General features: G+C 39.5%; 3 protein-coding genes and 1 pseudogene across 7 annotated transcripts; 3 read left to right on the top strand and 1 right to left on the bottom strand.

Moving 5' to 3' along the window:
- The first annotated feature begins 2,087 nt into the window (after positions 1-2,087).
- LOC125208243 (putative LRR receptor-like serine/threonine-protein kinase At1g67720) lies at positions 2,088-8,628 on the top strand. Its single transcript, XM_048107825.2, has 15 exons — positions 2,088-2,423; positions 3,469-4,000; positions 4,090-4,595; positions 4,780-4,912; positions 5,110-5,181; positions 5,274-5,342; positions 5,419-5,490; positions 5,719-5,787; positions 6,032-6,171; positions 6,268-6,509; positions 7,015-7,141; positions 7,211-7,282; positions 7,420-7,606; positions 7,804-7,939; positions 8,048-8,628. Exons 1-15 carry the CDS (start codon positions 2,345-2,347, stop codon positions 8,366-8,368), a joined length of 2,757 nt encoding a protein of 918 aa, XP_047963782.1. The 5' UTR covers positions 2,088-2,344; the 3' UTR covers positions 8,369-8,628.
- A 597-nt stretch (positions 8,629-9,225) lies between these two features.
- On the top strand, positions 9,226-10,998 carry LOC125204273 (putative rRNA-processing protein EBP2 homolog pseudogene; annotated as a pseudogene). Of its 2 annotated transcripts, none has more exons than XR_016132539.1 (2): positions 9,226-9,358; positions 9,912-10,998. The product of XR_016132539.1 is annotated as a putative rRNA-processing protein EBP2 homolog pseudogene, transcript variant X1 (transcript). The 2 variants fall into 2 exon arrangements; XR_016132540.1 differs by lacking the exon at positions 9,226-9,358 and adding an exon at positions 9,372-9,554.
- Positions 10,999-11,252: 254 nt separating this feature from the next.
- HCF152 (Tetratricopeptide repeat (TPR)-like superfamily protein) lies at positions 11,253-13,689 on the top strand. Its single transcript, XM_048103911.2, has one exon. It carries the CDS (start codon positions 11,351-11,353, stop codon positions 13,505-13,507), a length of 2,157 nt encoding a protein of 718 aa, XP_047959868.1. The 5' UTR covers positions 11,253-11,350; the 3' UTR covers positions 13,508-13,689.
- A 49-nt stretch (positions 13,690-13,738) lies between these two features.
- LOC125205096 (interactor of constitutive active ROPs 2, chloroplastic-like) lies at positions 13,739-16,743 on the bottom strand. Of its 3 annotated transcripts, none has more exons than XM_048103914.2 (4): positions 16,649-16,743; positions 15,697-15,783; positions 15,458-15,605; positions 13,739-15,367 (listed from the first exon to the last, which is right to left on the bottom strand). In XM_048103914.2, exons 2-4 carry the CDS (start codon positions 15,714-15,716, stop codon positions 13,853-13,855), a joined length of 1,683 nt encoding a protein of 560 aa, XP_047959871.1. In that variant the 5' UTR covers positions 15,717-15,783; positions 16,649-16,743; the 3' UTR covers positions 13,739-13,852. The 3 variants fall into 3 exon arrangements, with proteins under 3 accessions (XP_047959871.1, XP_047959870.1, XP_088916620.1); XM_048103913.2 differs by having other exon boundaries at positions 15,697-15,798; positions 16,649-16,736; XM_089060494.1 differs by lacking the exon at positions 16,649-16,743 and adding an exon at positions 16,436-16,526 and having other exon boundaries at positions 15,697-15,798.
- Between the last annotated feature and the right edge of the window lie 290 nt (positions 16,744-17,033).

Raw genomic sequence — 17,033 nt, 5'->3', positions numbered from 1 at the left:
GATTTAAGACATGTGTTTACTTCTGAGAATATTTCATCTTTTAATTAAACAATTGAATTTTGTAATTCCACTCAGTTGCTGCAATAAATTAAATTTTTTTCATCTCCAGAATTATCCCTTCACTTTTTTTTTCAATATTGATTAAATGGAACGATGGCTGCAAGCACTTGGTCCACATGCATATTGCTAGATTACGTATGATAATAGTATTATGGTAACATTATTTTTTCTTTAGTAGGAGTACTACTAATTATTTTGCTTGGAAAGATGAAAAAGAGCTTATAAAGTAATTGACTTTTGTTCAAATACAAATTTGGATACTTAGTGGAAATACTTTTGATGATAGTCGGTCTACATATAATACTCGGTCTTATTCAAATCTATTTCGGTTCTATCATGCATCTCTTTTTTTCCAACATCAATTTCCACTTTAGCATTAAATAGTCTTAAACTCATATTGGAGTCTTTAGTCCAACTAATTCCCTCTAACTTGGCAATGGAAGCGTGGTATATATGGAATATAGCGAGAATTTAATTTCTGTGCTAACAAAAGTTACATGAACAAACACATAAAATCCATAAATATGAATGCAATGAATAACTGATATTTGACTAATGCATAATTTCAATCTTACATTGATTTGTTCACTTAGCTTCATGGATTTCATCGATTTATTCATGCATTTTCATTTCTCATAAAAAAACATATCTATTTCCATCTGATGCATTCTTCATAATTTGAATCTTACATTGATTTGTTCACTTAGCTTCATGGAATATATGTGTTATTATAACTTGAGTTATCGATAGAGTGTTGTTTAGTTGATCAATTGATACTGGCGGAGAGTGCAACTCCATATATATGTTTCTATTTCTCTACACCTAGGGGACGTGCAAGTTCTACCTTTGGATGGGTTTGTCGGTGAGTTTTGAGTTTTTATTTGTTTTCTGTTATGATTTTGCTTTGTTTCTTGCTTTAGTACTTCTAGTTTTACCAAGGATGTCTCCGGACTTGATTAGTGCTTGTTGCAAGTAGTTTTTTGCATTTGCTATTGATTATTGTTTATATGTTTATGTCACATCCTCATCCAAATCACTTGTTGAACTCGTACTTGCTACTTTTGATTTCATAAAAAATCTACCACTGCAACTAGTTTTGCTTGTATTATGGTCTACATCAGGTGAGATCATTTTCATATGTACATTTATTATTCTGTAGTAAGCGCCATGGGCAACATCCAAGAGTGACAAGGATTAATGTGGGCGATCTTGTCCTTTCCATTTATTATTATTCAACTACCTTAGTTTGATTAGCCACATTTAGAGAAGGGAAAGAGGCCATCCAAATTACTGTAACCTATTTCAATGGGCAATAGATTAGGAGTTATCTAAGATCCCTACAAATCAGCCAAAAATCGAGAGGGCAATAGAAATAGAAGTGCCAGCGAATCATTCCAAAAAAAAAGAAAAAAGAAAAAAGGATTCCTATGTTAGTTCTATAAATTTCTCAAGGATCATAAAACCACCACGGCTTAAATCGTTTTACTGTTCAATCAATGAGACTTGAGTTTAAATATTAATGAAAATATATTGGGAAATTGGTCTCTAAAACCATGAACTTTGCCCAAAATTTGGTATTTCCCATGAACTTTAAAATTGATATATAATATCACGAACTTTGTATTTTGTTTGGTATTTCCCAAATTCACTCAAATAAGATATTTTCATCAAAATCTTATTTAACATAGGCAACCGTGATATGTTTTATAATATTTGAAACCATTTTTTAAGTTCATAACATGTAGCATAAAAAGTCACGTTGAAAACCACGTTGATTTAATTGTGTCAAGTATGATAAAAGCCTCGTAAGTTAGTCAAATATAGTAATAAACATGCCATGGGAAATACCAAACAAAATGCAAAGTTCGTGATATTATATACCAATTTCAAAGTTCATGGGAAATACCAAATTTTGGGCAAAGTTCATGGTTTTAGAGACCAATTTCCCAAATATATTATAGGCTACGCGATAAAGCATTAAAAAAAGAAATGAAAAAGTAAAGGGTGCGCGGCATCGACTGACCCAGTATGGGATTACTTTTTCACTTGCTCCAGCAAAAAAAGCTTAACCCTCTGTCTCCCTTCTCGCATTTTACTTATTCAACAATCAACAACATCTCTGTGTCACCAACATTTCACTCCGTTTGAATAATTCGACACTGATACCAAAAAAGCGATCTTGAGCTCCAAATCTCTCTGTTTTTCTTTTCATACTTACTCATCGTTTTCATGGCTTCAACTTCCTAGTACCCTTATCGTATTCATATTTGAAAAGAAAGGAGGAATGGGATTTGCTGGAATTCTCTTCCTTCTCTCTATGTATTCCCTTTTTCTCATGGATGCTTCCACAGCCCAGATGCCAGGTTCCTCACTTCTTTCTCTACATGCTTATACATTTGTTGGCGCTGCTGTTTTTTTGTTGAATTTCTTGAGTATTTCCTGTGGTGCCAATCTTTTTCTTATCATTATTTGGGTTTTTTTATAACAATTCTGCATCTGTGATGGATGGTTTCTTCATAAACGATGTTAGTTTGTTTGGACTAAGTTGTCTCAGGTGGCACAGTTAGTAATATCAAAAGAAGCATGGTGTGTATTATGTGCATCTAATATTTTATGGATGCATTCTACTTTACAAAATTCGATCAGTTTATTTGCTAAGTGAGGCTAAAATGTCATACTTGAGCAGTGGTGAAGATGATGGAGGTTTATGCCCTATTTGTGATATTTCCTAGTTAGATCATAAGGAGCTGATTTTTCCACTGTGATAGATATATGACATGCTATAGTCTCTTTCTGGAGGTTGTATGTCCCACAATCTTCGAGGAATAAATTTTGTTGTTGAAGAAACTATAGTGGTTTAGCAAACTCCAATGTTCCAGTTGTTACTTTCACAAAGCTTTATAATCTAATGTAAATCTGGAATCTTCATATATTGCTCGATCTGAAGACAACTTCTTGCCCTGCTTGTATAGGCCATTTTCATTTCATCGTTTTAGTAATGTAGGTTTCTGAAATTGTGAAGCTGAGGTTTCTCTATGTCTTGTGGCATTCCTCTGGTTTACTGCAAAACTGTTTGTATTTTTGTAACATGTTTTTTTAGTTGTAAACACTCAAATTGCACTAAAAAACCAAATCATTGACATTTTGGTCAAATATTGTTTAGTGTATGCTACCAAAACCCCTGTTCCAGTTAGTTGTAAATTGCTTCATGTCCTTTTGTATGTGTAATAGTGAAGTGCAACGGTGTCAATACAAAATCATGTTATAATATTCTATAAAAACCATAGCACATCTCATGACTTGTTGTATATAAAATGAAATTATAATTATTGATTTACTTGGGCCTATTAAGTGATCTCATATACTCATTTGTATCTACTCTGGTATCCAACCACTGCAACAATCCAGGTTTTGTGAGTCTGGATTGTGGTGGTTCCAATAATTTTACAGATGAAATAGGTCTTGAATGGAGTTCAGATAACTACATCTTAACTGGAGATATAGCCACCATATCTGTAGCCAACGAGACCAGAAAACAGTATAAGACACTAAGATTTTTCCCAGCAGATGATAACAAGTATTGCTACACATTCAATGTTGTTAGTAGGACCAGGTATCTTATAAGAGCAACCTTCTTGTATGGAAATTTTGACAGCAATAATGTATATCCCAAGTTTGACATTTCATTTGGGCCTACTCATTGGGGTACTATAATCATTTCGGATGCAAATACCATAGAGCTTCAGGAGTTAATATTTCTAGCTACAGAGCCTACCATCAGTGTTTGTTTGTCCAATGCAAAAACTGGTCAACCGTTTATATCCACCCTTGAGCTCCGGCAGTTTAATGGTTCCATCTATTTCAATCAGTTTGAGAGCCAATATTTCCTCAGTATGTCTGCAAGAATAAATTTTGGTGCAGAGAGTGATGAACCAGTCAGGTGCACCTGAAACTTCCAAAGTTCGACTTGTTTAATTTTGCCTCTTGGAATTAAAAGTCAGACAAGTTTCAGTTGCTCATATTTTGTAGGTATCCAGATGACCCATTTGATCGAATATGGGAGTCTGACTCGGTGAGAAAAGCCAATTACCTTGTGGATGTTGCTCCTGGAACTGAAAAAATTTCAACTCAGATGCCAATTGATGTCAGCCGGGATGAATGGCCACCACAGAAGGTAATGCAGACAGCTGTAGTTGGAAGAAATGGATCATTGACATACCGTTTGAACCTCGATGGTTTTCCTGCACCTGGTTGGGCATTTTGTTACTTTGCTGAAATTGAAGACTTGGGTCCAAGTGATGCTAGAAAGTTCAGGTTCATACTCCCTGGCGCTCCTGATCTTAGCAAGGCTATTGTTAATATCCAAGAAAACGCCCAAGGACAGTATCGTTTGTATGAGCCAGGATACTACAACATTTCTCTACCATTTGTTTTATCTTTCAGATTTGGGAGGACTTCTGATTCTACAATGGGTCCTCTGCTGAATGCCTTGGAGGTCAATAGATATTTGAAGAAGAGTGATGGCTCTGCAGATGGTGGGAATGGGCAAATTTTCTTGAACATACAAACTATGCCTTTTTATTTCAATAAAATCATCACAATTGGAAAAAAACAATAAATGAGCTTTTTGCTACGACACCAAGATACTATGTATACTTTTTCTGTTCTCGCTAAGTTGAGTCCGTTTAGCCACAATGCTCTAATTCATTTGAATTGCAGGACCAGTTTTGGCTGCAATAGCCATGTCTTATTCATCATTTAAGTGGGCAAATGAAGGCGGTGATCCTTGCCTTCCATCTCCATGGTCATGGGTCCAGTGTAGTTCAGATCCTCGCCCGATGATAACATCGATGTAAAGTCTAATTCTTTCTTAGTTTAATGTTCTAATGACAATACCATTAGGTTATTCTGCCATTTTAGTTAGAAGTCAGAATGTATTACATTACATGCATATCTAAATGTTTTTGTTTGCTCAGTTTTACTATAACTTACTTAACTTGCACCTGAAAATATGATCTGTATGTTTTGACCATTTTTGTGCTTGTGCAGTAAACTCTCAGGGAAGACTCTGTCAGGAACAATTCTAGTAGAATTCACAAAGTTGGGCGGCTTAGTTGAATTGTAAGTTGACTCCACCGTGTATTATTCAATGCCACATTTCCTTATCCCGGTCCGTGATCAAATCATGATTTTCATGTACCTATCCGTTGCAGATGGCTTGATAATAACTCACTGAGTGGTCCAATTCCTGATTTTTCTGGGTGCCCTAACTTAAAGATAATGTCTGTACTCCAAATTTTCTTTTATTTATTTGCTTTATTTTGTTACAGCAACTGATTCATTGTTTCCCTGTGGCAGACATCTTGAGGATAACCTATTGAATGGTGAACTGCCTTCTTCCTTGGCAGATTTGTCAAATTTGAGAGAATTGTAAGTTTGAAGAGTTAAATTATATATAGCAAATATTGTTTACCTGCTAACTATTCTAACGTGAATTCTGATTTTTTTTATAACTTTACAAGTGTAGCACTTCCAAAATATATCCATTTTCTGATAAAAGGCCAATTGTATTGTTCAATGTATTTTGTAGTATTCTGTTCACACTTGTATACTACGCGTTAAAAATGTTGTTTGAGTCTTTTTATTCATTTGTCGCAGGCATGTTCAGAACAATGTGTTAGCCGGGAAAATTCCATCTGGCCTTCTTAATAAAGACCTGGATTTCAAGTGAGTATATGTTATTGCTGTCTGTCTTCAGAGCTATGGCGAATTAGTTGCTTCTGTGGCGAACATATATTTTTTGATCAATTGTGTGCATAAATATATATTCATACTACATATTTCTGAAAGATTCTCTCTCTCTCTCTCTGCCTAAATATTCAAATACATTTTGATCTTTCTCTTGAAAAGACTTCTAGTTCATGTAGTTTCTCAGCCACTATCTTAGACCTCTTAATCATTCGTGTTTCAGCTACACAGGGAATGCAGGCCTTCACACAGAGAAGGGAGGGAACCGTGATAATATTATTATCGGGACATCAGTTGGAGGTGCTGTTCTGCTAATTGCTGCCATTGCCTCCTGTTTCTTATTGTGCAAATCTCTTCATAAAGGTTAGATTCAAACGATTATAACCAGGGTTTCGCTTGTACACGAATGTTAGTTGGATTAATACAACCATTTTATGATATATATTTAATTATTGGTAGGGGAATCTCAACATAATTTGCCTCCTCAAAAGCTTGCTTCTTCCCTGGGTGAGACTGCGGCTGAAGTTGCTCATTACTTCACATTATCTGAGATCAAGGATGCTACAAATAATTTTGAGAGAAAAATTGGATCAGGAGGCTTTGGGGTTGTATATTATGGGAGACTGCTAGATGATAGAGAAATTGCAGTCAAAGTTTTGACTAACGATTCCTTCCAGGGGAAACGAGAGTTTACCAATGAAGTACGTAATACTAATTAACCGAAATCTCTTCTACTACAGTTTGGAGAATTTTAAACCTCTTCAGTAACTTTACTAGTACATAATTGGTGGAATGATTTAATCAGAATAGCTTCCACCTTTTGATTCGATTTTCTTGCTAGGTTTAAATTTGTAATTGGTTTTTCATTAACACAAATTTCTATACATGAGCTGTCGATGGAGGCAGTAAAAAGCAGCCGATGAACACCTGATTCTGAAAAGCAAACTCTAACAGATTGATTATCCTATGATATGTTAGAGATTTTAGCGTCTGTATATCTCATTCATCTTCCAATTTTGTTTCCCATTTCTGTTTCTTGCTTGGAATAGTGATGTAATCAGAATCCAACTTATATAGCAATGTAGAAAACTTATTTATTCTAAAGTGGTTAGTGTCATTTCTGAAATCCATATCTTTAGCTTTTGCATAGTGGTGTTATAGATTTCTGCCTGCTTGCTCTGATACTAATTTTTGAGGTTAGAACAGGTTTCTCTTCTTTCAAGAATACATCATAGGAATCTGTTGCAGTTTCTTGGATATTGCCAAGAAGAAGGAAAAAGTATTCTCGTGTATGAGTTCATGCACAATGGGACGCTTAAGGAACATCTTTATGGTAAGTTTTTATAATAGGGATATAATCAACTAACCCAACAATAGCAAAACCTAAATAGTATTTTGACAGGGCCCTTAACACATGGAGGAAGAGGAATTAATTGGATTAAACGCCTTGAGATTGCTGAGGATGCTGCCAAAGGTTGGTTAGCCAGATAAAAAAATTTCACTCCTTTACTAATAAACTCATGAATTGCAGAAGTGAATGAATTAAATACCTGCAATATTGAGAAGTAGAAGATGCAATTTAAAAGTGTTCGTCTCATTTTACTTGTTCAGGAATAGAGTACCTCCACACTGGTTGTGTTCCATCAATCATTCATCGAGACTTGAAGACCAGCAATATTCTTCTTGACAAGAACATGAGAGCTAAGGTTTCAGATTTTGGCCTTTCAAAACTAGCAGTTGATGGAGCTTCCCATGTGTCCAGCATAGTTCGAGGAACTGTTGGTTACCTTGATCCCGAGTATGTCGTGCTTCTCCTTTTTCTTTCTGTACGGTTGCATGCCATAACATCTAGTGGCATTTCAGCCACAATTTGCTTGATGATGAGATTTAGGTCCATTCCTAGATTTGCATTTAAACATGAAATATAGGCTCAGTTTGCATTCTTGTTGTGCTTATTTTTAAACAAACTCATCGCTTTTCCTTCACATCACGCAGATATTACATCTCCCAGCAGCTGACAGACAAGAGCGACGTCTACAGTTTTGGGGTCATTCTCCTCGAGTTAATATCCGGTCAAGAAGCAATCTCTAACGAAAATTTTGGACATAACTGCCGAAACATAGTCCAGTGGGTAAGAGTGCCTCTCAGATTTCATGTTACTCGTCGTATATACTTAGATACTCCTAGAAAATTACAGAAATAGTGAAAATGATAACACTACACATATCCTTGTTGGCAGGCAAAGATGCATATTGAGAGTGGTGATCTTCAAGGGATCATCGACCCTGCATTGCAGGAATACGACATACAGTCGATGTGGAAGATAGCAGAGAAGGCGCTTATGTGTGTGCAGGCCCACGGGAGCATGAGGCCGTGGATGACTGAAGTCATAAAGGAGATCCAAGATGCACTCGCCATCGAAAAGGGAGCAGAGGCAGTGCGAGAAGGCAGCTCTGACGAGATGTCAAAGCGCTCGGCTCACTCATCCCTCAACTTGGGCGCCAGCGACCACCACTACTTGGCCATCGATGAATCCATTGCACGCCCAACTGCTCGATAGAACTCTTGTGATAATTTTTGGTTGGCTTTGCTTTTGCTGCTACAACTTTTCACACTGCCCGCTGCTGGGATAAACCGAGACAGTTGGTATAGATTTACTGTAAATTCCAGCCTTTTTTTTTCATTTTGCGAGGATTGGTCTATATTGTTCATCATTCTTGATCAACTTCATAAAATATTTTCTTGGAAATATGCTGTGTATTCTGTAAAACTATTAAAATAGTACTCTTTTAATGTCCTATTGATTTTTACTTTTCTACACTTTTTAAACTCCAGCCATACTTTTTCTCCTTTAGTCTTGCATATTTTGTATGGATTTGCTCTGTTTTTCTGAGCTCTTTTCAATAATAACACGAAGGAATTATAAATTTAAAAGTTACTCTATTAGGGATGCAAACTATATCTTACTGGGGCGTATAAACTATATCTTACTGGGGCGTATCTCGTCTTGCGGAAAGAGGATTCTTCGATTTGACTTACATCTTTACAGTTTATAGTTTCGATTATTGCATTTTCAATTCAGTTTATTTTGTGTAATTTCTATATTCTTCATTGAGTTGTATTACGATTTACGCCTAGTATTTATCTCTGTATCAGAGTAATTTAATTTCACCAACAATTTAATATCTCTTTTAAAATTAGAAACTTTCTATAGAAAGAAACTTTAAAATGAAACTAATTCTCCTCTAATAATACTATAATTAATTAATATTTCTATCGATTTGTTTAATTTATCAATTTGTATGTTCATAAATCATAACATTTTAAAGTTTTTATTTTAAACGACAATTATAGTATGTGGACCAGATTCCTACTATAAAACTGTAATAATAAAATCAAATAAAGTTGAAAAATACTCTTATTCTAGGGTTTAAGCAGGGGTTTTTCGTTTTACGCGGTCATGGTTTAGAGTTGAGAGTTGAGAGTTGAGAGTTGCAGTCACTAATTTTGGCTTCCCGTGTCTCTCTTTTCTACTGCGCCGCATATAACCGTAAGCTTGCTTCTTCCTCCACCGCTCATCGTTCGTTTAATTCACTCTGTCAATTTTCAATTTTCATTCTTCTGGTTTGCTGAAGAAGACATAGCAAAGCGATCGATAATCGATTGATGCTATAGTTCAGTCTTTCGAATTTCAAATTAAGCCTATCCTCCAATTCTTCTTGGATTAGGGTTTGTGTATATTTTGGGTTCGTCTCTCTTCTGCCTCTCCCTTTGCTGCGTGATCAAAAGTTGCATTCTTTGTGTTTTTAATTCATCCATGACTTGTAACAGCTTAAATTAATTGTTATGCAAAACTTGTTTGCTCTTTTGTACAATTACAAATTGCAGCTGTATTTTTAATGTTTCTAGATATTGATTTGACAATGAAGCAGATAAGTTTTACTAATACTCGGGTTGCAAATCATAATCTACATATTCTTGAAATTATCTTTATTTGGATAACTCTCCAGCTGGAAAACCTTAGTTCTACATTATACCATGGTCAGTGTCGTTTTAGAGATCTCGACAGATTTGAATTTTGGTTGCCAATTGCCATTTAACAGGCTGTGCTTCACCAAGAAGAAACTATGAAGCACAACGTTCAACTATTGAACAGTAATGGATTCGATATGGAAGATTCTGATCCTGTTGTTTCTGAGTCTGAGTCTGAGTCGGACGAAGATGGGGATGTGAAGTTAAGTGAGCCTGCAAAGACTGCTGTGTATAACAAAGCTGGCTTGCTCGATAAACTTGGAGATATCTGCTGGCCAGAAAGTGTTGAATGGATGCACAAGTTGTCGCTTGATATTGATCAAGAGAACGAGGTGAGTGTGAATGATGATCTCAATAGGGAGCTAGCTTTCTACACTCAGGCACTAGAGGGGGCAAGGCGGGCGTTTACAAAATTCCAGTCCAAGGAGGTGGACCTGCCTTTCCTCAGGCCAATCGATTACTATGCTGAAATGGTAAAATCGGATACACACATGGAGAAGGTGAAGAGCCGCATCTTGGCAGAGAAGAGAAAGATGGAGGAGGCCGAGGAGAGAAGAAAGGCTAGGGACAACAAGAAGTTAGCCAAGGAAATACAGGTGCAGAAGCAGAAGGAGAGGGCTAAGCAAAAGAAGGACGACATAGAATCTGTCAAGAACTGGAGAAAGCAGAGGAAGCAGAGTGGATTTGCTGCCGATGATAAAGATGGCGACCTGAGCTTAGCTTTTGAAGACGGCAAAGCATTTCAGAGATCGAATAAGAAGAGGCCAGGAGTTGCTCCTGGAGATCGGTCTGGAGGTAAGGGGAGACTAGACGGGGGGAAGTGGAACAAGGGATCTGATAAAAAGATGAAGGGCAGAGAGCGCAAGGACTCGAAATACGGATTTGGAGGGAGGAAAGGAATGAAAAAGCAGAACACGGCTGAGACCACGGAGGATTTCAGAGGTTATCGACAAAGTAATAAGAAACAAAAACTACGAGCTAAATGAGTTGGAGCCCAATGTTTTTGGTACTGTGATGATGCTGATGAACTTCTTGCCCAATGTTTTTGGTACTGTGATGATGCTGATGAACTTCTTGTGGCTAGTTTAGCTTCTAATTTTTGCTAAGACAGTTGGATTCCTTGTCTTTTGAAGCTAGATTACTTTTTCATTGTGGCAATCTGGTTGTTCATTTGAATAGTTATCAATTTAACAAGTCAAAACTATTCTATTTTTCGGAATTATATATTAAAATAGAATAAAATGTTGATTTCCCAACAGTCGAAAAGGAATGATTGGATGAAGAAAAGATTAGAGAAAGGCTTCAAAGGCATGAGGACGTAGGAAATTGTAGGCCAGAATAAAATCTGAGTAGAGTTTTAAGAGAGTTGACTGCGTGGTAATAGTCTTCTCCACCCAAAATAAGAAGTGTGCCTTAAATTGAAAAAAATATCCATCTTATCACTGAAAATATCGACGTTCAAATAAACGCAATCTGGCAACCCCTTTTCCCCACGTCAAATGGACCAGCTATGAATTCCACCCACGCTCTCACCCTCCGCTGCGCCTTGCCTCCGCCCTCCTCCTCCGCCGTCACCCCTCCTCAATCCACCAATTCCAAATCCTCCTCACTCCGCCTCCAAACCACCAAAATTTCCTCCACCACCTCCCACTCCGCCGCCGCCGCCGCCAACGCCAACAAGCTTTCCAACTCCCAAGACCACGTGCTCCTCACGCTCCTCCAGCAGCGGAAAACCGAGCAGGCGTGGTCCTTGTACGGCCAATGCGCCGAACTCCCCAACTCCACCTGCCTCAGCCGCCTCGTCTCCCAATTATCTTATCTCAACACCGCCGACGCCCTCACCAGAGCTCAGTCCATCATCGAGCGCCTCCGCCGCGAGCGCCAGCTCCACCGCCTCGATGCCAATTCCCTCGGCCTCCTCGCCGTCGCCGCTGCCAAAGGCGGCCACACTCTTTATGCATCTTCCATCATCAAGTCCATGCTTAAATCGGGCTATCTCCCTCATGTCAAGGCCTGGAGCGCCGTGGTTAGTAGGCTCGCCGCCTCCGGCGACGATGGCCCGGCGGAGGCTATTAAGCTCTTCAATTCTGTAATTAAAAGAGTGCGAAGGTTTGCGGATTCCGAAATTGTTAAGGATTCGAGGCCGGATACGGGAGCTTACAACGCTGTGCTGAATTCCTGCTCTAATCTCGGTGATGCTAAGAAGTTCCTCCAACTGTTCGATGAAATGCCTGAGTTCAATTGCGAGCCCGATGCGTTAACATACAATGTGATGATTAAGCTAATCGCGCGAGCTGAGAGGAAGGACCTGCTCGTGTTTGTATTGGAGACGATAATCGAGAAAAGGATAGCGTTGTGTGTGACGACGCTGCATTCCCTTGTCGCAGCCTACGTCGGTTTTGGCGATTTGGAGACTGCTGAGAAACTGGTGCAGGCAATGAGGGAAGGGAGGAGAGACATTTGCAAGATCTTGAGAAGATCAGCCACCTACGATTCGTTCGATGAGGATGAGGAATCAAGCAAAGATGATGATCTGTTTGAGAAATTGCTACCGAATTCGATCAATTATAGTACGGAACCACCAGATTTGGCTGAGGCAGTTGCACCAGACTCGAGAATGTACACAACGTTGATGAAAGGCTACATGAAGGCCGGGCGTGTTGCTGACGTGGTGAGGATGCTGGAGGCGATGAGCCACCAGAAAGACAGCTCCAGCCATCCGGACCACGTCACATACACCACTGTCATATCCACATTCGTGAAGGCAGGGGCGATGGACAGAGCGCGCCTGGTGCTCGTGGAGATGGCGAGGATTGGGGTCCCGGCTAACTTGATCACGTACAACATCCTCCTCAAAGGGTACTGCCACCGGCTGCAGATTGACAAGGCGGAGGATCTGATGAGGGAGATGGTGGAGGAGGCTGAGATCCAACCAGATGTGATCTCATACAACACCTTAATTGATGGATGCATACTTGTGGATGACTGTGCAGGCGCGCTCAGCTACTTCAATGAGATGCGGAAGAGAGGGATAGCGCCCACCAAGGTGAGCTACACGACCTTGATGAAGGCGTTTGCCTCATCGGGGCAGCCAAAGCTGGTGAGCAAGGTGTTTGAGGAGATGCTGAAAGATCCACGCGTCAAAGTTGATTTGGTTGCGTGGAATATGCTGGTGGAAGGGTACTGCAAGCTGGGGCTGATTGAGGAGGCAAAGAGTGTAATGGAGAAGATGAAGGAGGAGGGAATGTGGCCCAACGTGGCCACGTACGGGAGTCTAGCAAACGGGATAGCCTTGGCTAGAAAACCAGGGGAAGCCCTTCTGGTGTGGAATGAGATAAAGGAGAGGTGTGGTGTGGATCTGAAACCAGATGAAGGGCTTCTCGATACGCTGGCGGATATATGTGTGAGGGCGGCTTTCTTTACCAAGGCGTTGGAGATTATAGCTTGTATGGAGGAGCATGGGATACATCCGAATAGGACCAAGTATAAGAGGATATATGTGGAGATGCATACGAGGATGTTTACGAGTAAGCACGCATCGAGGGCGAGGCAGGACAGGAGGAAGGAGAGGAAGAGAGCGGCGGAGGCGTTCAAGTTCTGGTTGGGACTGCCCAACTCCTACTATGGGAGTGAGTGGCGCCTTGATCCGGATGATCAACAAATCTAGTGATTGCTCCTATGTCAATTCTCTTCTTCTGTCTGTATACAAATACAAGGTAGGGTATGAAGCTTTCAGAACATGTACTCCAATATTCTCATATACAGTCATTGTCTTGTAAACCAAAATCAATGGGGCTCAAGATTGGAACTCTTGATGATTCTTTGGTATGTGCAGTTTATAATCATTAACTGTCAACTTGTCATAACATCAAGAAAGACTAGTAGTTACAAGAACAAGAAAAACAATTTGCAAAACTGACCATAACGCCGCAAGATGCTAGAAGAATTCACACAAAATTTCAAATGACATATAATGAATAAAAACAGCAGGAAAAAATGAAAAACTTGACATCTATTTGTGGCCTTTCTTGAGCAGCACCCTGATCTTCTTGAGCATATTCCCATTGTTCTTCTTGGGCGAATCATCATCTTCATCATCAGATTGCGAAGAGCTCAGCTTACTAGTGATTGAATGGTAGTCGAATGAGCCTCGTCTCTCCCCATTATTACTCGTAGACAGCATTGCAGCAGCAGCTTCAGCCGCTTTTCTCCACTGATCGCACTGCACCTTCAACCTCCGCAGCTCGGCCTCCAGCTGTGCATTAGACGCCTGAGCTGCATCGAGCTGCTCAGTGACGCGTGCCACTTTCTTGCAGCTCTTATCCGCTTCCTCCGCCAATGAATCGAGCCTCAGTAACGCTTCCTTCTCTGCAGCTCTTGATGAATCTGCTAGTTCCAGCGCCTCGTCCTCTGCTTTGCTCTGTGTCTTCATCATTTCGCGCTTCAGCCTCTCGTTTTCCTCTGCTGTGGCCTGCAGAAGCGCTTCTTTGTCCAGTAAACTGGCCTTGAGCACTTCCAGCTGGAGCTGATCATCATCTTCTTCTTCTTGTTTCGAGATTTGCACTGCGTTTTCCCTTTCAACTAGTTTAATCCTCAATTCATCAATTTCGGCTCTTGATTCTCGTAGTTTGGCCCCAAGTTGAGCTTCTTTCTCCGATGACTCTGATCTCGTGAGCTCCACCAGCTGATAGGCGTTTCGGATCTGCATCGTGCTTTGAATGTACTCGTCTCTGTACCTCCTTTCAGCATCTCCGAGGGCAGATCTCAATTCATCTACTTCACTTTTCAAGGTGTTGAGTTGGGAAATATCTCGGTCTCCATTTTCAGCCGAAGAGTATGCAGAGATGCTGCTGTGGCTATCTAGATCAGTGTGCAGCGTGGCAACAAGCTCCTCCAACGATTTCACTCTACCGTTGGATTTCTCCAAATCAAGCAGCAAAGAGTTGTACTGTTCGAGGACATTGTCATGCTTCAACTTGATTTCATTCTCAGCATTTTTAACAACCTCCAACTGCTTCTCAGCTCTGCTAACTTCATCGAGGGCTTCAGATTCGCAATCTCTGCTATCGTTCAATTGTTTCTTTAGTCTCTCAACCAAAACGAGAGTTTCTGTTAATTCGAGTCTCAAGCTCTGGACCTCGGCATGTGCTGATTCCGCATGCCTGGCTTGAGCCGCTTCCGACTGAGTAACCCTATTCAAGTGCATCTTGAGCTTCTGGATCTCGTTCATGGCCGCGGCCAGAGCAGCAGAGTCCATGGAGTACTGCTTCTGGAAGGCCTCAAGCTCCGATTGCCACTCCCTGTCTCGTTCCTGAGATATCTTGCGCAGCTCCTGCAGCCGAGCTTCTTCGCACTCAGAAAGCTCCTTGAGCTGATTCTGAGACTCCACGAGCTCGGCTGCCATGGCTGCAATCTGCTTCTTGGCTTCTTCAGCCTCCTGCTGAGCTCTTCGCTTCCATGACTCGCTCGAGCTCAGCTGCTCCTTGGTCTTCTTCAAATCCTCCTCGATCTGCGTTATCCGCTTTTTCTGCCATTTAATAAAACAAAAGGACTATCTGATTTCATTCTGGATTGATTTTTAATACCAAACTGCCGAGTCAAAATGAGACTATAATACCTGATTGTGAGCGGGTGGTAACTTGCGATCAATGGTTTTAGCGGTTTTGATGCTCGGATTTATAGAAGAAACCGAAGAAGCAGACGGTTTTAGCTTCCTGGGGCTCTGAAGCGTAGAAGCAGATGATTTTACAAGACCTCCACCACCTCTGCACCAAAACAGAACACATTTGATATCAATCAACATGAAATGTAAATTAAACAAAACAAACCACCACAAAATGTATATGATTTCTATACCTTGATGTAGCGGTCTGCATATTTCCGTAACGACGATGATATAGAGAGCAACAAGTGTGATCAGAGGGCCACCTTGAGCCCACAGCCCTGCAAAATTTCACACTATAATAAACTCATAAGACTTGTTGTAATGAGACATATCCGAACCTCTAATCCGTGATTATCTTTTATCGAAAGATCGAAAACAAAATATGGCAAAAAAAAGAAAGAAATAAAGCAGAGTATCCTATCCCTTCAAAGGGAAACTAAAGAAACAACCACCACTCCAACAACCAAACCCACAACACAAGAAAAACATAACAAGAAAAGGAAGTAGCTATCAAAAGAGATAAAACAAACATATATGATTAGCAAATATTTCACTTTCCAATTCTATTCCTTACTTTCTACTCCAGACGTTACACTATTGAGTGATATCATTATTTTATAGACAGCATAATAATAAATAATTAAGACTCTCCATTTTTGCATTGATATTGAAACGTGAATCATACTTAATAATGCTTTTGTAGGCGTTGAGATGGATGTTTCGAAACTGGCAATTTTAATTAAGTAGTATGCCTAGGTTGGTAACAAAATGATGAAGGGAAAGGGAATATACAGCAGAGCATGAGGTCTGAGGTGAATATCTCAATAATTTGAAGCCCCACATTAAAACTGTGACAACGAAAATAGCAATTTTATATGGCAAAAAAAGATCCTAGACCAACAACTAGTAATGGAAAGAATCTCACTGTACCATGATAGCACGTGAAAGAAGACATAGTAAAACGGTAACTTCGAATCACACACACACACAAAATATTTTGTAGGAGAAGAAGTTTTTTTCTGTATTGAGAGGTTGATATAACTGGAGAAAAATGATTTAGTAATTAAAACAGATGTTGAGAGAAGAGGAAATATTTAGCCAACAGAGGAAAAAAAAGAATTAGAAGTGTGTAGAGTGAGTTACCACGTTGAACTTCAAGAAACTCTCTAATCTGATTGTTCTTCCGTGGACAGAGAGAGAGCAGTTGGCAGCCTCTTTCTTCTCTTGCCTTTGTTATTACTTATTCCATAATAACGGAACTAAGTAACGCTTTGTTTGGTAACATAAACAAAAATCATAACCGACACTCGTCAAATATTGTATTATTATTTTCTAATTCTATTATTTTACTTGCCTTTTCCTTTTTTCTTTTTGTTGAGACATCGTACTCATGAGTGGGTGCTGGATAAATATTACCACTATTATTGCTCACAATTTTTGCTATAGGTGTATGGGGTTCAAGGCAAATATAATTAAAATATATTTTGTGAGTTATTACATTATTGTTTATTTCATTTTGATTTACTAC

The sequence above is a fragment of the Salvia hispanica genome, chromosome 6 (genome assembly GCF_029641045.1).
Source record: "Salvia hispanica isolate PSC_SH4W2 chromosome 6, Shi_PSC_v1, whole genome shotgun sequence".
NCBI classification, from domain to species: Eukaryota; Viridiplantae; Streptophyta; class Magnoliopsida; order Lamiales; family Lamiaceae; genus Salvia; species Salvia hispanica.
The sequence above is the reverse complement of the archived record's forward strand: the minus strand, read 5'-3'. Positions and strand labels throughout refer to the sequence as shown.